General features: G+C 39.8%; 1 protein-coding gene across 3 annotated transcripts in view; it reads right to left on the minus strand.

The window, feature by feature from the left end:
• Positions 1-14,169, minus strand: part of HABP4 (hyaluronan binding protein 4) — a 29,854-nt gene extending 15,685 nt beyond the window's left edge. The window contains exons 1-6 of one of the 3 annotated variants that reach the window (XM_030969230.1): positions 14,122-14,169; positions 13,669-13,937; positions 3,214-3,361; positions 2,276-2,437; positions 2,014-2,085; positions 170-253 (exon numbers count right to left, since the gene is read on the minus strand). In XM_030969230.1, coding sequence (XP_030825090.1) covers positions 170-253; positions 2,014-2,085; positions 2,276-2,437; positions 3,214-3,361; positions 13,669-13,921 — 719 coding nt within the window. In that variant the 5' untranslated portion in view covers positions 13,922-13,937; positions 14,122-14,169. The other 2 variants (XM_030969229.1, XM_030969228.1) reach the window with 2 other exon arrangements.
• Positions 14,170-14,381: the final 212 nt, after the last annotated feature.

Here is a 14,381-nt window from a genome sequence, read left to right on the forward strand (position 1 = left end):
GACGTATTTTCCATACTCACAAATACAAAACAAAGATTTTCTACTTTTAAATACGTGCACTAGCAAAACTCCACAGCTCACATTTCAAGTGTGCCCCTCAATACAAGTACATCAGTAAGAGTTAATCGTTTCCTTTGCATTTAGACAGAAAATATTTGTCTGACTGTACTTGCTCAGAGGCTCTCCTTCAGATGTCCCTGGCTGTTCAGGAGTTTCCACAGTCTCCTCCATAGATGCAGTCTGTTCCTTCCCACTAAAACAGTAAACAAACAAACCAAAACAAAACACATACAAAAAAAACAAAACAAAACCATAGTCTTCATGAGTCACACTGGAAAAAAACCAAATCAGTACATTATTTCTTTTACCAGAATTTCTCGGTGTGGAGAAAAAAAAAAAAAAAGGGAAAACTCTTTGAGCATAAGCAGAAAAAAAAGATATACCAAGTGACTAGTTGAGCAATTAACAAGCATATTTTGGGAATATTGGGAAAAAAACCCTATTTCATTAAAAAAATAAAAGCATGTATGAAGATGAAATAATTCAATCATGAATACTAATCATGATTAGTATTAGTTGTCAGCATAACACTGACATTTGGGGCTGCCTTTTTTGCTTCTTTTAAAGAATTAAAGTTTGTATTTTCTGTAAAATGGACTTTAATTCACTGTCAAATGACAGCAGGAACTTATTTTCATTTCAGTAGCAGGCATACATATTTAAAATTAACACCTTTTAGCTTCAATGCATGATTAGCACAATTAGGACACAGACATGCTTTTAGAATTGTTCAGAGAGCTTTAATTTTATGTCACCTCTACCACACCACAGGAAAACATTGGTATAAGTTCTGATGCTATTGAACTGAAAAAAACCCAAAAAACCAAACCTCAACTAGGAAGAAAATACGTAAGGGCCAATAAATACCTTGTAAGCTTATGAAGCCTTCCCTGATATCATACAGAAGATAGCTTTCTGCAAGCTTGTTTTGCACTATCAGTTCAGAACAATGTTAACCTAGCTAATCCTTTGAAAAGCCAGGGTACCTAAACCATCTACTCTTAATATGAAATTCTGTAGGATGGAGAGAAGTTAATACAACCTTTCAGAAGAATTTGGAATATCAAGACCCAAAAATTATTACACATCAAGGCTATATTTTTTCAAAATTTCAGCATGATTTAATCCATTAAGTTTTAAAACTAGATTTTATTTTAAAATAAAATTTTATTTTTAAAACAATTTTGTTAATGGATGTGTATGTGGCCAAATATACTTGCTATAAGGCACTATTTTTTTCCATCCTTTATCAGCCTTCAATTAAAGAGTTCTAGATGTATATGAGAACAAAAGCTACTAGAAAGAGCAATGTATTGCTAGGTACAAAGAATGGATAAAAGCCAACATAATCAGTGAGGTTTTGCCAATCTGAACAGAAATTAGTACCCCTAAGAGATATACAGAACTGAATGGAAAAGTCCTGATTTTTTTTACCTCAAAGCGGCCATTAATCACATTATGCTACTGATTTTTCTAGCACCTTAAAATGCACTTCTGTGGTACAGTTAACTCAATATTACCTTCAGAACCACACTGAAATGTACTACAGTTTTGCAATTTAGAAATTATCCATAAAACTCCAGAAAAGAGACTGGACTTTACACCCAGTAACAGAGTTTGAATCTTAAAATTAGCATTTTGGAGCAATTCCATTAAATACCATTTACTTGACTAGTAAGAAAAGTAATAACTTATTTCCATTAAAAGACAACTCAGCTCCAGTCAAAAGATTCTGGCTGTCTTAAGTGAACAAACATCATCATGCCTTTGCTTCAATTTAATCTTACCATCATGAAGGAGCCAAGTTAAAAAAATGTAAGATTACGTCAATTACAACAATAATAGAAAGCGATGCTTATGAAGCTCAAAATGGACATGAAACTGATGAAAATGATGAACTAACATAGGCCACAGAAAATTATGATCTATGATGGGCACAAGTACATTACATACCTCGTATCATCTTTTATTGTTCTGCAGTTGCGAGCTCCACCTCCACCCTTTTTGTCATCTGCTTTCACACCTCTAGAGAGGAAAACAATTCTATGAGTTTAGGAGGTTTTTGCCTTCTTTTATGACCTCAAACTAAAACCAGTATTGACTTTTTGCCAGCCAACCTGGATATGGAAGGGAACAGAATACCTAAAAGATAGTACACAGTGCTGACTATTATTTACTTGTATACCAAGTAAGAAACAGCACACGGAACACTTACGTTTTATCATTCCCACTTTGTCTTTCAGGTTCACGTTTTCTTCTTTGGTCAAACCCATCAAAACTTCCAATTAATCCACCACCTCTTCCTCTACCTCTCATTCTGCCTCTTCCCCCACCACGGCCTCTTATTGGTCTTTCATAGTCTAATCTTTCCATTGGTCTAAGAAGAAGGTAATTAGTCAGACTTTTGTTTTTATAGAACAATTAACAAGAAGAAAAAAAAAATCATATGGTAATGTTTGGGCAGCTATCGGACACATCAGTATATAACAGCTACAGAACAATTTATAGAGTGCATCTTTATACAGTACACACTACAGCTGTTTTGGTTTTTTCATTGAAAATGGACATAAACTGAACTCTAGAGGGATTATTACAGCACACAAACAGAAAGATCAGCAGTTATTAACACTGAAAACATTACAGAAACTAAAGAAAACATTATGAAATGGTCAAGTCTTCACAACTTTATACACAATAGCTCCACCATCTAAACCCATATTTATGTGCAACTGCTAAAATTTCAGACAACTTGTTAAATATCAACTATTGTGATATAAAGAAAGAACAGCCACATTCTGAAGCATTAAGGGTTTAGGTGGAATCTTCTAGTATTTATGAAGAAAGTAAAATCAATATGCATTCACTGTCCAAGCAGTAAATTCCAGTTTGCAACCTCCTACATGTTCTGCAAGGCTTGGTATGTGAGCTCAGAAACTAACATTACAAATATGCTGCTGACTAGGGGGTACATTTTCAGATCTTACATTTTTCAGCTTTGCCTTGTATTTCTAACATTCAACAAAAATGTACCAATTCAACCCCCAGGGAAGCTAAAACTACAGCTCTTACAGGCATGAAGTAAGTAGTCTTGCAAAAAACTTGCACACTAATATCCTCTGTGAGGGACCTTAGTTCTCTCTACAGGATACATACCGTTCCACTGAGAATTCCACTCGTCTTTGTGCTCCATAGGGACGGTATTCCCTGAAAGATGGTCTCCATTCAGTTTTGTCCTGTTTCCCCTCTGTGCCTCTGTTACTGAACCCTTGTTGTTCTCCCTGCCTGGGTACTCGCTTTGGGCCTACACAAACACACGCAGGGATTACTGACAGCTCAATAGTAACACAATTGCAGTTACCAAACTACTGACTGAAGTGAGCTGGCTACACATCCAAACCCAAGTCCACCAGAATATTAGAAGTCCTTATAGCTAATGTTGCCAGACACTGTTTGCTTGAAAGATACGTACTTATTTTACCTTCTGTATTCTTGAACTTGCCAAATATTACGGGTTTTGATACAGTCAGTGATTTCCAGAAAAGACAGTCTAAAGGAAAATCTCATTTTGTTCACAAGTCACAGAGAAGGAGAACAAAAACTGTTTCTCTCATGTTTTCAAGGATCATGAAAGTGTAGTACAGATGAGGTAGAGAAGCTTCAATAGAAAAGACTAATTGAAAGACAGCAGCAGAAGCAACGAAGGTGAGGGAAAGAGAATGACCCCTTACAGACAGGTGTTGATTGTGAAACAATACACCTCCTGCCAGATGAGCTCAGTTTAGAAGTTTAAGCTTCTGGGTCCTCTAAGCTCATGGCCACAGTATCAAACAACCACCACAGGGTCACCTCCTCACACTGCTGTTCTGTGGAGGAAAGCACCATTCAAGGACACTAAAAGTAACTGAGTTCAGCTGGCAGAGACCCAAACAGTAAGTAGAAAGACTTCAACACCACTGATTCTAGAACATAAACATATTCCACGCTAAAATATACTTAAGCTTTTTAGAGTTTTGTTCAGCCATTGTTGGGGTTGACGAGGATCAGGTTGGGCAGAATGAAAAGAAATTGTGAATTATAATAGAAAAAAAACTGAAGTTTTACACTCAACCTGTATATATCTAGCAGAAGATTAAGGTTCTTTATGTGCCTCCTTTCCCATTTTTGCAAATTCTGTTCCCTATCTGGGACCAAGTTATCCAGAAGCAAGCCATTTTGTCTGCTAGGCCTCTATATTTAAACCAACACCTTTTTCAGCCAACAGTGTAAGTCAATCAAGTAAGGAACAGGAAGATTGTTCTCAAACAAATCTAAACTACTGTTTCCACAAGAAGTACTGAACTCCTGTGGAATGCTGAGCAGATTACTGAACTCAGGTTAGTGGACAAGTGACAGTCCTGGCTACCTCTGTTGCTAAAACACAGAGAAAAAAGGCTATTTTATGGCACAATATTAATATGCAAATTAATTCATAGCCCCAGAGAAATGCCCACATCAGAAGATTTTTAATCAAAGCTTAGGTGGTGAGGATGAAATCTAATACCATTTGTAAAGAGAAAGCTTCAAAGAACTATCCACTTGGTGAATGTAGTAAATAAAGCTTTTTGTTATGCAGTAAGAACAGCCATATTTGTACAGAGAAGACCATCCTATATGTGATGCAGAAGCAACTCCAGCTTTCCTTTTCTTTAAACTACAAACCACCTGACATAATACATTCCAGTAATTCTCTCTTCTCAGGTCTGGAGTTATTTGACCCTTAGAGCTGTGAGCATATTTGCATTACCCAAATTACGATGTAATCTCTGCATGAAGAGCAACTTTTGAAATCAGTTTCTGAGTAAGCTTTTCAAATCAGGACAGTTTAACAAAAAGCAAAATTACAGATGATACAGAACAGTACATGCTGTTGGGAAACATTTGCTCTATACACATCTCAACTACACTACCAGCTATGTAAGTGTTAGTTCTAAATTGGATTCTTGCTTGGAAAAAATTATTACTAATTTCTGGCCTCATTTTAGTTATTTTGTTTGGATCTGAATGCACAAAAATGCATAGAAGACTATGGTGTTATTTATTTTTGATCCTCTCTCATTGGCTGTCTGAAGCATCAGTTATTCTAAAAAGGTTCCTTTGGCAAGAATGCAGTAGTCAGAGACACCAATCCCTACATATTTAGTATTAACCTCAATTTCACCTTGAGATTCAAAGAGCTCCTTCAAACTAGCAAAACAATGCCAAAAAAAGAAGACGTAGAAGTCATTTTAAAAAGATAGTATCTCATTTTATTACCCAGTACTTCTTAGAAGTACTTCAAAACAACTTCAAAACAAGTCTCCTTGCCAGACATGTCAGTATATTACATGTCAGCAGCACTGAGCGTACTGGATGGAGCTGTCTCTGTTCTCCTCCAATTTGAGTGCCAGGCTATTTCACTTTGATTCTAACAGGTGGCTTCATTTACTGCAGATGGGTTTTAAACACTAGGAAGTCTTTTATACAGGCAGTAAGTGCCACAAAAACATCTTTAATTGGTTTGACAGATATGAAGTAGTGGATTAAGGCAGTATGCAACACCTGTATCTCGCTAGTAGGACAAGTCACCCTTGGGGCAAAAGTTCATGCGACCTGCCTGTGAATCAGTTCAAAAACACAGCCCAACTTTCAGCTCTGCATATAAATACAAACCAGACTGGAGCTTGGCAGCAGCAATAGCATAAACTCTACCATTTTAATCCTCTGCTATGCGTATGTCCTAACACAGACTCAGTTTAATTCACAGAGCTCAAGGGCCATCTATCCTTCGGGGGACAATAAAGCAAGGCAACAAAATCAAGACAAAGCATGAGCCATCTTGTATATCACTGACATAAAGAACTGGGACACATTTTGAAGGCTTGCTTAATAACTACCTCTCCAAATAGACCCCAGTTTTGTCTGTTTGCTTGTCTATATACTCTGGTATGCAGGTTTTCTTCAAAACCACACAAAAAAAAGCTTTGGAGTTCTGTGGATCATCTACTTGAGGCCTTACAAACACAATTCTGAAAACTGAAGATCACTCCTTCCTAGTTACCTAGTTAGCCTCTCTTTAGAGTGGTTTTTCTGCGTCTTAAAATCACATTTGTAATCTGTATTCACCTGAATATGTGTCCCACCATTCCCCACTTTACCACAGCTTTCCTGCATTGTTACTGCATCAGCCCTGTCTGTTGGCTAAGCTGCCTGTCACTTTACTTTCTAAACTGAGGAATCAGAACAGAGATCTGTGTTTCAGACCTAGCTTTTTTTTCTTCCCCAGAAGAAGCAGCTGAGCTATTATTAGCAGGAAAGAATCTGTAAATACTAAAAGTAACCAGGTACTAGAACTAGACAGGGCTAAAGAAAAAAAAGCTCAGATGTATGAGAGATGTTGTTAAAACTCTAAATCATACAGAGCAAACATACTTAAGTAGTTTTTACTTTCCCCACAGTAATACTTCACTATTAGCATTACTTTTGCTAATACTGCAGCACTTAGATGACTTTCTAGAGAAATGTTTTTCATAAATATGTATACAGAACTTGCTACTGGAAAAGCAGAACTTGTACTTTTATAACCTGCATTGTTTGGTTTCCCAGACACTGGATATCTATGTATTAACAGATGGATATAAAATAATGCAGCAAAATCCAGCTGCCTTTCCAATGTTGCTGTCTAGCTCTCAGCAAGTTCCTCCATCTATATAATCCATCCTCAAACAAATGAGACTTTTGCTTGGAAAGAGGTATCTCTCTAGGTTTTGTGGTTTTTCACCGGCCTGTACTGAGACAGTGTGCTCTCACCTTTTTTAAATTTTTCATTTTAAACTTTTTTTTTTGTAAAAAGCCTTGACTTCAGACAAACACTACAAGGGGCCCAGCTTGCAACTGTTATCAGAGACTATAAACTAAAGCAGAAACCCGGCTGTTTCTCCCACTTCCTAATGTAAGGATATGACAGTGGTAGCTGGCATGCAATTCACAAGCTGAGAGAGATAACTGCTTACAAAGAGCAAATTGGAAAAAGAGTGTTTGTGGAAGGGTCACACTGACAGAAAACTCCCCAGTATAAAAAGAGACCTCTTACAGACCTGAGATACAGAATTACATTTGTTACCTGAATGGATAGATCTAATCATTATGGGAAGGAGTGTCATCACCAAAAACATACAAAAGGAGCTAAAAATACCAGAATTGTTGAAAGCCACAGCCACAAAGCTGTGGAGAAAAATCAGCATTAATGCAGAACTGGTGCTTGGGCTTAATCTATAAATAAAACAAAAAACAAATAAACAAATAGCAAAACCCATCCAAACAAAAAAAACCACCAAAAACCCCAAAAAACAAACAAAAACAAACAAACAAAAAAACAAACAAAAAAAGAGAACAACACGAAAAACCAACTACCACCACCCCCCCCCCCAAAAAAAAAAAGGAGGAAACTCCTTCCAGCCTTGAAAGAAGACTATCCTTCTTCCCAGTATACTTCAAAAGGACAAAGTAGACCCAAAATAGGTCCAAGGCTATGGCAGAGATATCTTGACCACACAAAGTAACGAAGGAAACAATTGTGAGGAAATTTTTAGGCACAGTAGGGTACTGAAGACCCTAACTACCAGGGCTAGGGCAGTTAAGTAAACTGCCCTGAAAGAAGTTATCAAGGCAAAGAACGTGGAATTGGAGTCTCGAGAAAGAAAGGATATTCCAAGCTGTAAAATGAATATTAGTTATATATCACATAACTGTGTAACACAAAGTAGAACTGATTCTTAAACAATATGATAGACCAACACTGTCCCCTCAAAACATGAACTGTTATGAATTTTAAATCATTAATTTAATTATTACTACTTTAAAAGGATGCTGAATTCAGCAGCTCTACTAGTTGTTCTTTCCAACAGTGAGCTGTATCATGATTGCCATGAAGTGTTTCACTCCAGCCACTTATGGACAGATCTGTAAAATCAGCCTCTACAGACCTTAAATCTGATACTGTTGACCAATGGATCTCCATACTATGTAAATGGAAAACAACACAGAGGCTATGCATTAGTGAGAAACTTTGAGGCGCTTGAAACTGAACCTCTACAACCCTTGCTGATGACCCAAGAGGCCAGACTAATTGCATTAGCAAAGGCAGCCTTGTGGTGACATGATCAGCAAGTGCCACTATTTATATTGAGTCTAAGTAAGCTTTTGGAGTGTGTCATGCAATGGGTATGCTATGGAAAAAATGAGAATCCCTTGCTTCAGCAGAAAATAATATTTCTGCAGATAATATTCCTGTAGTACACTCTTGAGCTCATACAAAAGGCTCCAACAAAATGAAAAAAATAAAATAACTCAAACTTGTAGTCAGATAGGTTTATAATGGCCTGAAGCTTAGGAGCAGTATACTTTTTTACACTATTCCCAACATCTAAGGTTGGGAAACAGCCCTTCCCAACATCTCAGGTTGACATCAACAGGATTAGTGTTTGGCAAACAATTACACCTAGGATCAACCTCTTGGAGATCAGTGGTTGACTCAGTATGCTAAATAAATGCAAAAAAGCTTTGAGAAAAAAAAAGTATGCTCAATGGTATTACTGAAGTATTAATTAAGGTATTTTCATAGAAATCCAAATAAGAACCTAAATGGAAGTGGTCACATACCACTATGTACTGACTTTGCTGTTAAAGCTTTAGGATATTATGCCAGTTACTTGTAATAACACCATATGTAACATTATGGATAGCAGTTAAATGCTTTGAAAAACTTCATGAGTTCTTTCTGATAATAGTGGGAAAGCTTCATAAAAACAAAGGGAAGACTGTTGTATACTGAGCTTAGTTAGCTGAATTCTTTTATCTAAGTAGTTTTGCTTAGCACAAGCAAAGTGCTGAAGTTTTAGGCCACAAGCTGCAAACTTTTATCTTGAAATGCTGAATGAGTCTTGTACTATTGTTCCGCTACAATGAAAGGAGGCTCTGAGACCAGTGCAAGCTAAAAGATTAAGAAGTCATGGCTACCATCAGAAGCCACAAGCCATCTAGATAAAGGCAGCTACAGAAAAAAAATGTGATATGAACACGAAGACTTCAAAACAAAAATCAAAACTGGAGTAAGATGTGCATGCAAGGTGTGCGAAGTGTGCAAAGAACAGGAGCATTGGTTGTAAGAACAAAGAAATACCTGGGATTTTGTACCCTACATCCCTCTGGTGAGGGGACCCATCTTGAGCTGTACCTGTTGCAGTACCACAAAATTATTAATGTTTTTTCTCCCGAAACTGGATGCCAGCTGTGGGAAGCCTAGGGTGAATAAACTTCTTTAACAACTTACACATAGGCAACTAATCTTTCTTTACAGCAAAACTTCATAACTGGTAATAGTAAAAGGAAATTTAGTCTCACTCAAACACTTATTTTGCTATATTTTAGAGAGTAAAAGAATTAAGACTCCAAAAACAATTTCACTTTCTCCCCTTTAAATGTGTGTGATTCTAATACCAAACTTCAAACAATAGCTTCAGCTATTGCAAGCAACACACCAAAGAGACACATAAAGTTAGACTCTATCGTGTGCCATTTTCTTTTCATGTGTGCCAGTACTTGCTGAATTACAGAATTGCCTACCACAGCTTTCCTCTAGACAATCCTTATGGCACTGTAGTTGAAAGAATGCTATCAGGATAAACTATTAAAAAATAAGAAAATCACAGTCAGTCTAAGATAAAACTCCATAGAAAATTCCACACCATTTTAAAACCACAGCTAAAAACTCAAAAGCACAGTATTTAGGAACTATGTATAAATGTTAACAGAGTCATCATATGTATAGGAAAGAAGAAAACCTTTCAGAAGTATTAGCAACCAAGGTTTAGAGATTTCAAAAGAACAGAGAGTATTACTGCATGATCAACAAATTTAATTTTCCTAGACTGGTAATGAATGCAACCTCTGCAACTTGGCCTTTTGCATAACGAGCTGGCAAATGCAGTTTGGTCACTGTGGTAAGAATGAACTGAGTTAACATCAAGTGGTGCAATTACAAGAGCTGCAATACCTACAACCAGCCTTCACCCAAATCCTCAGCTAATACAGTCTAAAAATCACAAAACAACAGTCAGGAGAAGAGAAAAAATACACCTTTAAGGTCAAAAGTATAGGTTTTGGTAGACAGTGAAATAGAAGCCCATTTTCTCTATAAAAAATAAAGCTTAAAAAGTTGTCTCCTTAGAGTTGTACCATTTCATAATAAATAGTTTGGATTCTAGAGGTCAAAGTATTGCATTCTCTGGCAAAGTCCTCTCAGGAGGTTTGTTTCAAATTGAAAATATCTCCAGAAATTTAGTAAAACCTGCTTTGAAAAACTCAGTGAAGAATTACATTAAAAAAAAACCACAAACCTACCTTACAGAACTTTGTGACTAAACCTTCCACTCAAACACTAAAACATAATACCACAAAAAATCTCCAACTACTGTAAAACTTCTTATATTGCAAGACAGAAGACTAGATGTGCTTTGAGTCTTTAGAAAGACCCTTTTTCACAGACTCAATATGCTTAAGAAATAATACTAGAATAAAACAAAAATCATGAAACTTAACGAGACTTTTTGTAGTTCAAACAAGCCAATACCCTAGCAATTAGATAAAACAGTCTGGAGGGGTCCAAAGTAGGGTTATGAAAATGATCAGGCTGCAGAATATCCAAAAGAAGGCTGTGAAGGCTATGAAAAGGTTGGTGAGTCTGCCTTATGAGAAAAGACTGTCTTCTTCCCAGGACAAGGCTTCATATAAGCCACATCACAGTACCCAGGTATTAGAAAGGCTACAATGATGAATGCTCTTTTCACAAGGAGCCCCATGAAAGTGAGTGGCTACAGTGGGGACAAGCTGCACAAGAAGAGATTTCATCTGTGTTAAGAATTTCTTTCTGGTGCTACCTTACGTTGAAACAACCTTCTCAGAGTTAAACCTCCATCAAAGAAGGCTTTCAAAATGCAACCTGACAAGGTAGCAGGTGATGTCTTCAAGGCTGCCTTTCCTACGAAAGGTTGGACCAGATCATCCTTCCAACATAGCCTCTCAACCCTATTCTGCGATGATTCCAAGAACACTAGTACGAGACAGTGAATTCCATCATTTCAACTGTAATACCACCAGACTCTGATTCTGTTGTTCAGATGGGTCTAGATGCTATTTTTTGGTGTTTTAATTACTAATAAGTAGAATGAAATTAGAGGTAGTTATGCCCAAAATCAGGGGGGAAAAATCACTAAGAAAGTCTAGAAACAAAGTCTTAAGTTTGGTATTTTTTTTTAATTAAAAGTTTAGCAATTAGTTTAACAATTTAGTAATTTTAATCAATATTATTTATTTCCCCAAACAGAAGTGCACTCTTCTAACAATCCATCCATTATTAGAAGCTTTATGCCAAGCTTCTGTGGGAGTACAAGGAGGCTGGTCATTCTCAACTGTCAAGTTGATAGCCCCCTGAATCTTATATAAAATATATAAGTTTTGAACCGTACATAACAAAGAACAACTTTGTATGGCACCAGTAAAGAGCTGAACCACTACTTTCCAAAAAACCTGAAGATTTTTCTCTCAACATGACACTTACTTAACATTTGTCAGCTACATCATCATTTGTGTATTTACCCTAACTCAGAGGGTTCTCTGACATTCAGAGCAGACTCACCAACACCACATTCAAAGGAGGAACACAGTCAAGACCAAGTCTTGACTATCCACGCTGGTTTAGCATCTTAAGCACTGTACTTTTATAGTCCTTACTTCCGAACAAGCCCAAGACAAACACACAAAATCCCAAACAGATGCTATGTTTAAAGAAGAAAGTGTGTTTTTAACTACAGAAGAGAAATAACTCTTCCTAAAATATATCTTAATGCCCTTTTGCTAAGGCTACTATAGTCAGCAGTCTTTTCTCCATTTTAAATCAGCAGGAAATTGAAACAAAGTGCACATGCCTGTTGTCTCTGTATGAGAAAATAGATTTCTTAACAAGAAATCTCTGCACTAACAAGAAATTTCTGCAACCAAGGTTGCAGAGAATAGTCAAAGACAAGCCACAGAGCCACTGTGTATTGCTAAGAATGGTGACACCTATGGGCAAGCAGGAGGTAAAGGATGGTCTTCACATACTACTATGGTAAGTTACTGACAACCACCAGTTCTTGTTCAAGAACTTTTTCATCACAACTTGAGACTCTGCTATTCACTGAGCAGACTCCTTCAACTTCTGTTGACAACCACAGTAAAGTAACCTTTAAATAAAATAAGCTGTTATAGTCTGAGTATTGGTCTTAGGAGACTAAGTCACATAATAGCAGAGAAATCTCAAAAAGACTAGTTTCATATAAGTGCCCATAAAGACAGCAAAAACTTATCTTCCTCTACAAAGGTGCTTATTACCCAGAACATATTTAGCACTGAAGATTCTCTGCTCCACAAACTGCTAAAAATGCATCTAATTGGTAGCACTGGCAACAACTTGATGGAGCAACAACCTATATTCAAAAACCTTTTCCTAGGCCATTAAAACACACAGTACCATAACTGTGAGTTTAACAGGAGCTTTTACTACAGGAAGAAAATATTTATGTGTTAGGCTTCATTGCTTCCTGCAGGAGAATGGGAACTTACAACTCGAGAGTGTGAAACCAGAATCTTCTATGCAACGACTCTCAGCATTTGGAAACAATCCACCAGTTCTCAAGATACTTTAGATACTGAATCCAGCAACGTGAAGCTCAACAACGGGTAAGTAGTAACAATCAGACTCACTAAGACTAGCAATCAGCTCCAAATGCAAGAAGCTATAGCCCACAAAGCCTCCAGCTGCAAAGAGGACTGTGGCGAACATTTTAGTACAAAAGCCAACTGACTCCTTCTTTCCCCAAGCAGTACTACGCACCAAAACCTAGCAGCTGACCACTCCTGAACACCGGCTGAAGAGTTAGCCCAGGAAATAAGGTTTTATTCAAAGGCTGGCTCACCAATGCAAGCTCAAGGCAAAATAAGCACAGATCCCTGGAGACGACAGAACGCTGAAGACACCGAAAGGCCAGAAAAACTCACAGGTACCGAGAAATCACGCCTGGAAACTTCAGACACTGAAGGATCCTGTCCAGGGTGACAAGTAATGAAACCCAGCAACACGGCTGCTAAACCACCATGAAAGCTGTAGATGCTGCAGCGTAGGAGTTTATTCTCTTGCACTTGTCTCTTGGGGATATTGCTGAAGTTTTCATTTACATATTCCAAGGCCTTCTCGGCTGAGAGTTCTCGGCAACATCGCGTCGGGACCGTGCCCAAGCGCCACTGCTTTCTCTGAGGGGACTTTCAGGTGCGTTCACCACGACGACCCCACCGGGAACCAGGATTTTTCAGGCCCGCTATGACAGCGCTACGCCCGCCACGCCACGGCTGCCCAGAGGTCGGCGGAGCCCGCAGCCACTCACGCCGCGCCGCGGGGCCCGCACCGGGCACCGCAGCGCCGGGAGCCGCCTTCCCTCCTTCCCAAAGCCAGCCGCCAGTCCCGCCCGCCCTCGCCCCGCCGGGGCGCTGCCCGCGTACCTGGCTGCGGCGGCGCCGCACGGGAGGGTGCGGGGGAGCTCTCCGGCTGCCTGCGCTCCTTCTGGGTCTCCCTCTTGCGGCCGCTCGCCCGGCCGCCAGGCACGGCTCTCCTGGCGACGGCCGCCGCCTCATCGCGCTTTTTCTTCTGCTGCTGGCGGCGCTCGGCCTCGCGCAGGACATCGAACGGGTCCGACTCGTCGTCCAGGAGCTGGCAGAAGCGATTGGCGACGGAGCACCCGAAGTTCTCCTGCATGACGGCACCCACCGGGCTGCCCACCAGCCCCGTCATCATCCGCGCGGCCGCCTCGCCTCCCCGACCGCCCCCTGCCCGCGCCCTGGCGACCGCCGGGCCCTCCAGCAGGCTGCCGCTGCTGCGCGGGGCCGAAGCAAGGAACACGCCGCGCGAGAGGAGCCCGGCCCACGCACCGCCCCAGCGCCCGCGGCCCGCCGCACCTTCCGCAGCCCCGCCCCGGCCGGGCCGCAGCAGCCAATGGAGCCCTACAGCGCACCCGCCGCCGCCGCCGCCGCCGCCGTCTATAAACGCGGCCGAGCCCACCCACCGCCTGCACGAGCGGCCGGCGAGTAACAGAGCAGCCAATCCCGGCGCCAGGCTTCGCCCCGCCCCCGATGCCTAGCTGCGGCCAATTACCGTGCAGGACCAGAGCTTTCAATCACGACCGCTAACCAATGCGATGCGCCGCTCTATTATTCAT

The sequence above is a fragment of the Camarhynchus parvulus genome, chromosome Z, assembly GCF_901933205.1.
Source record: "Camarhynchus parvulus chromosome Z, STF_HiC, whole genome shotgun sequence".
In the NCBI taxonomy this organism is placed as follows: domain Eukaryota; kingdom Metazoa; phylum Chordata; class Aves; order Passeriformes; family Thraupidae; genus Camarhynchus; species Camarhynchus parvulus.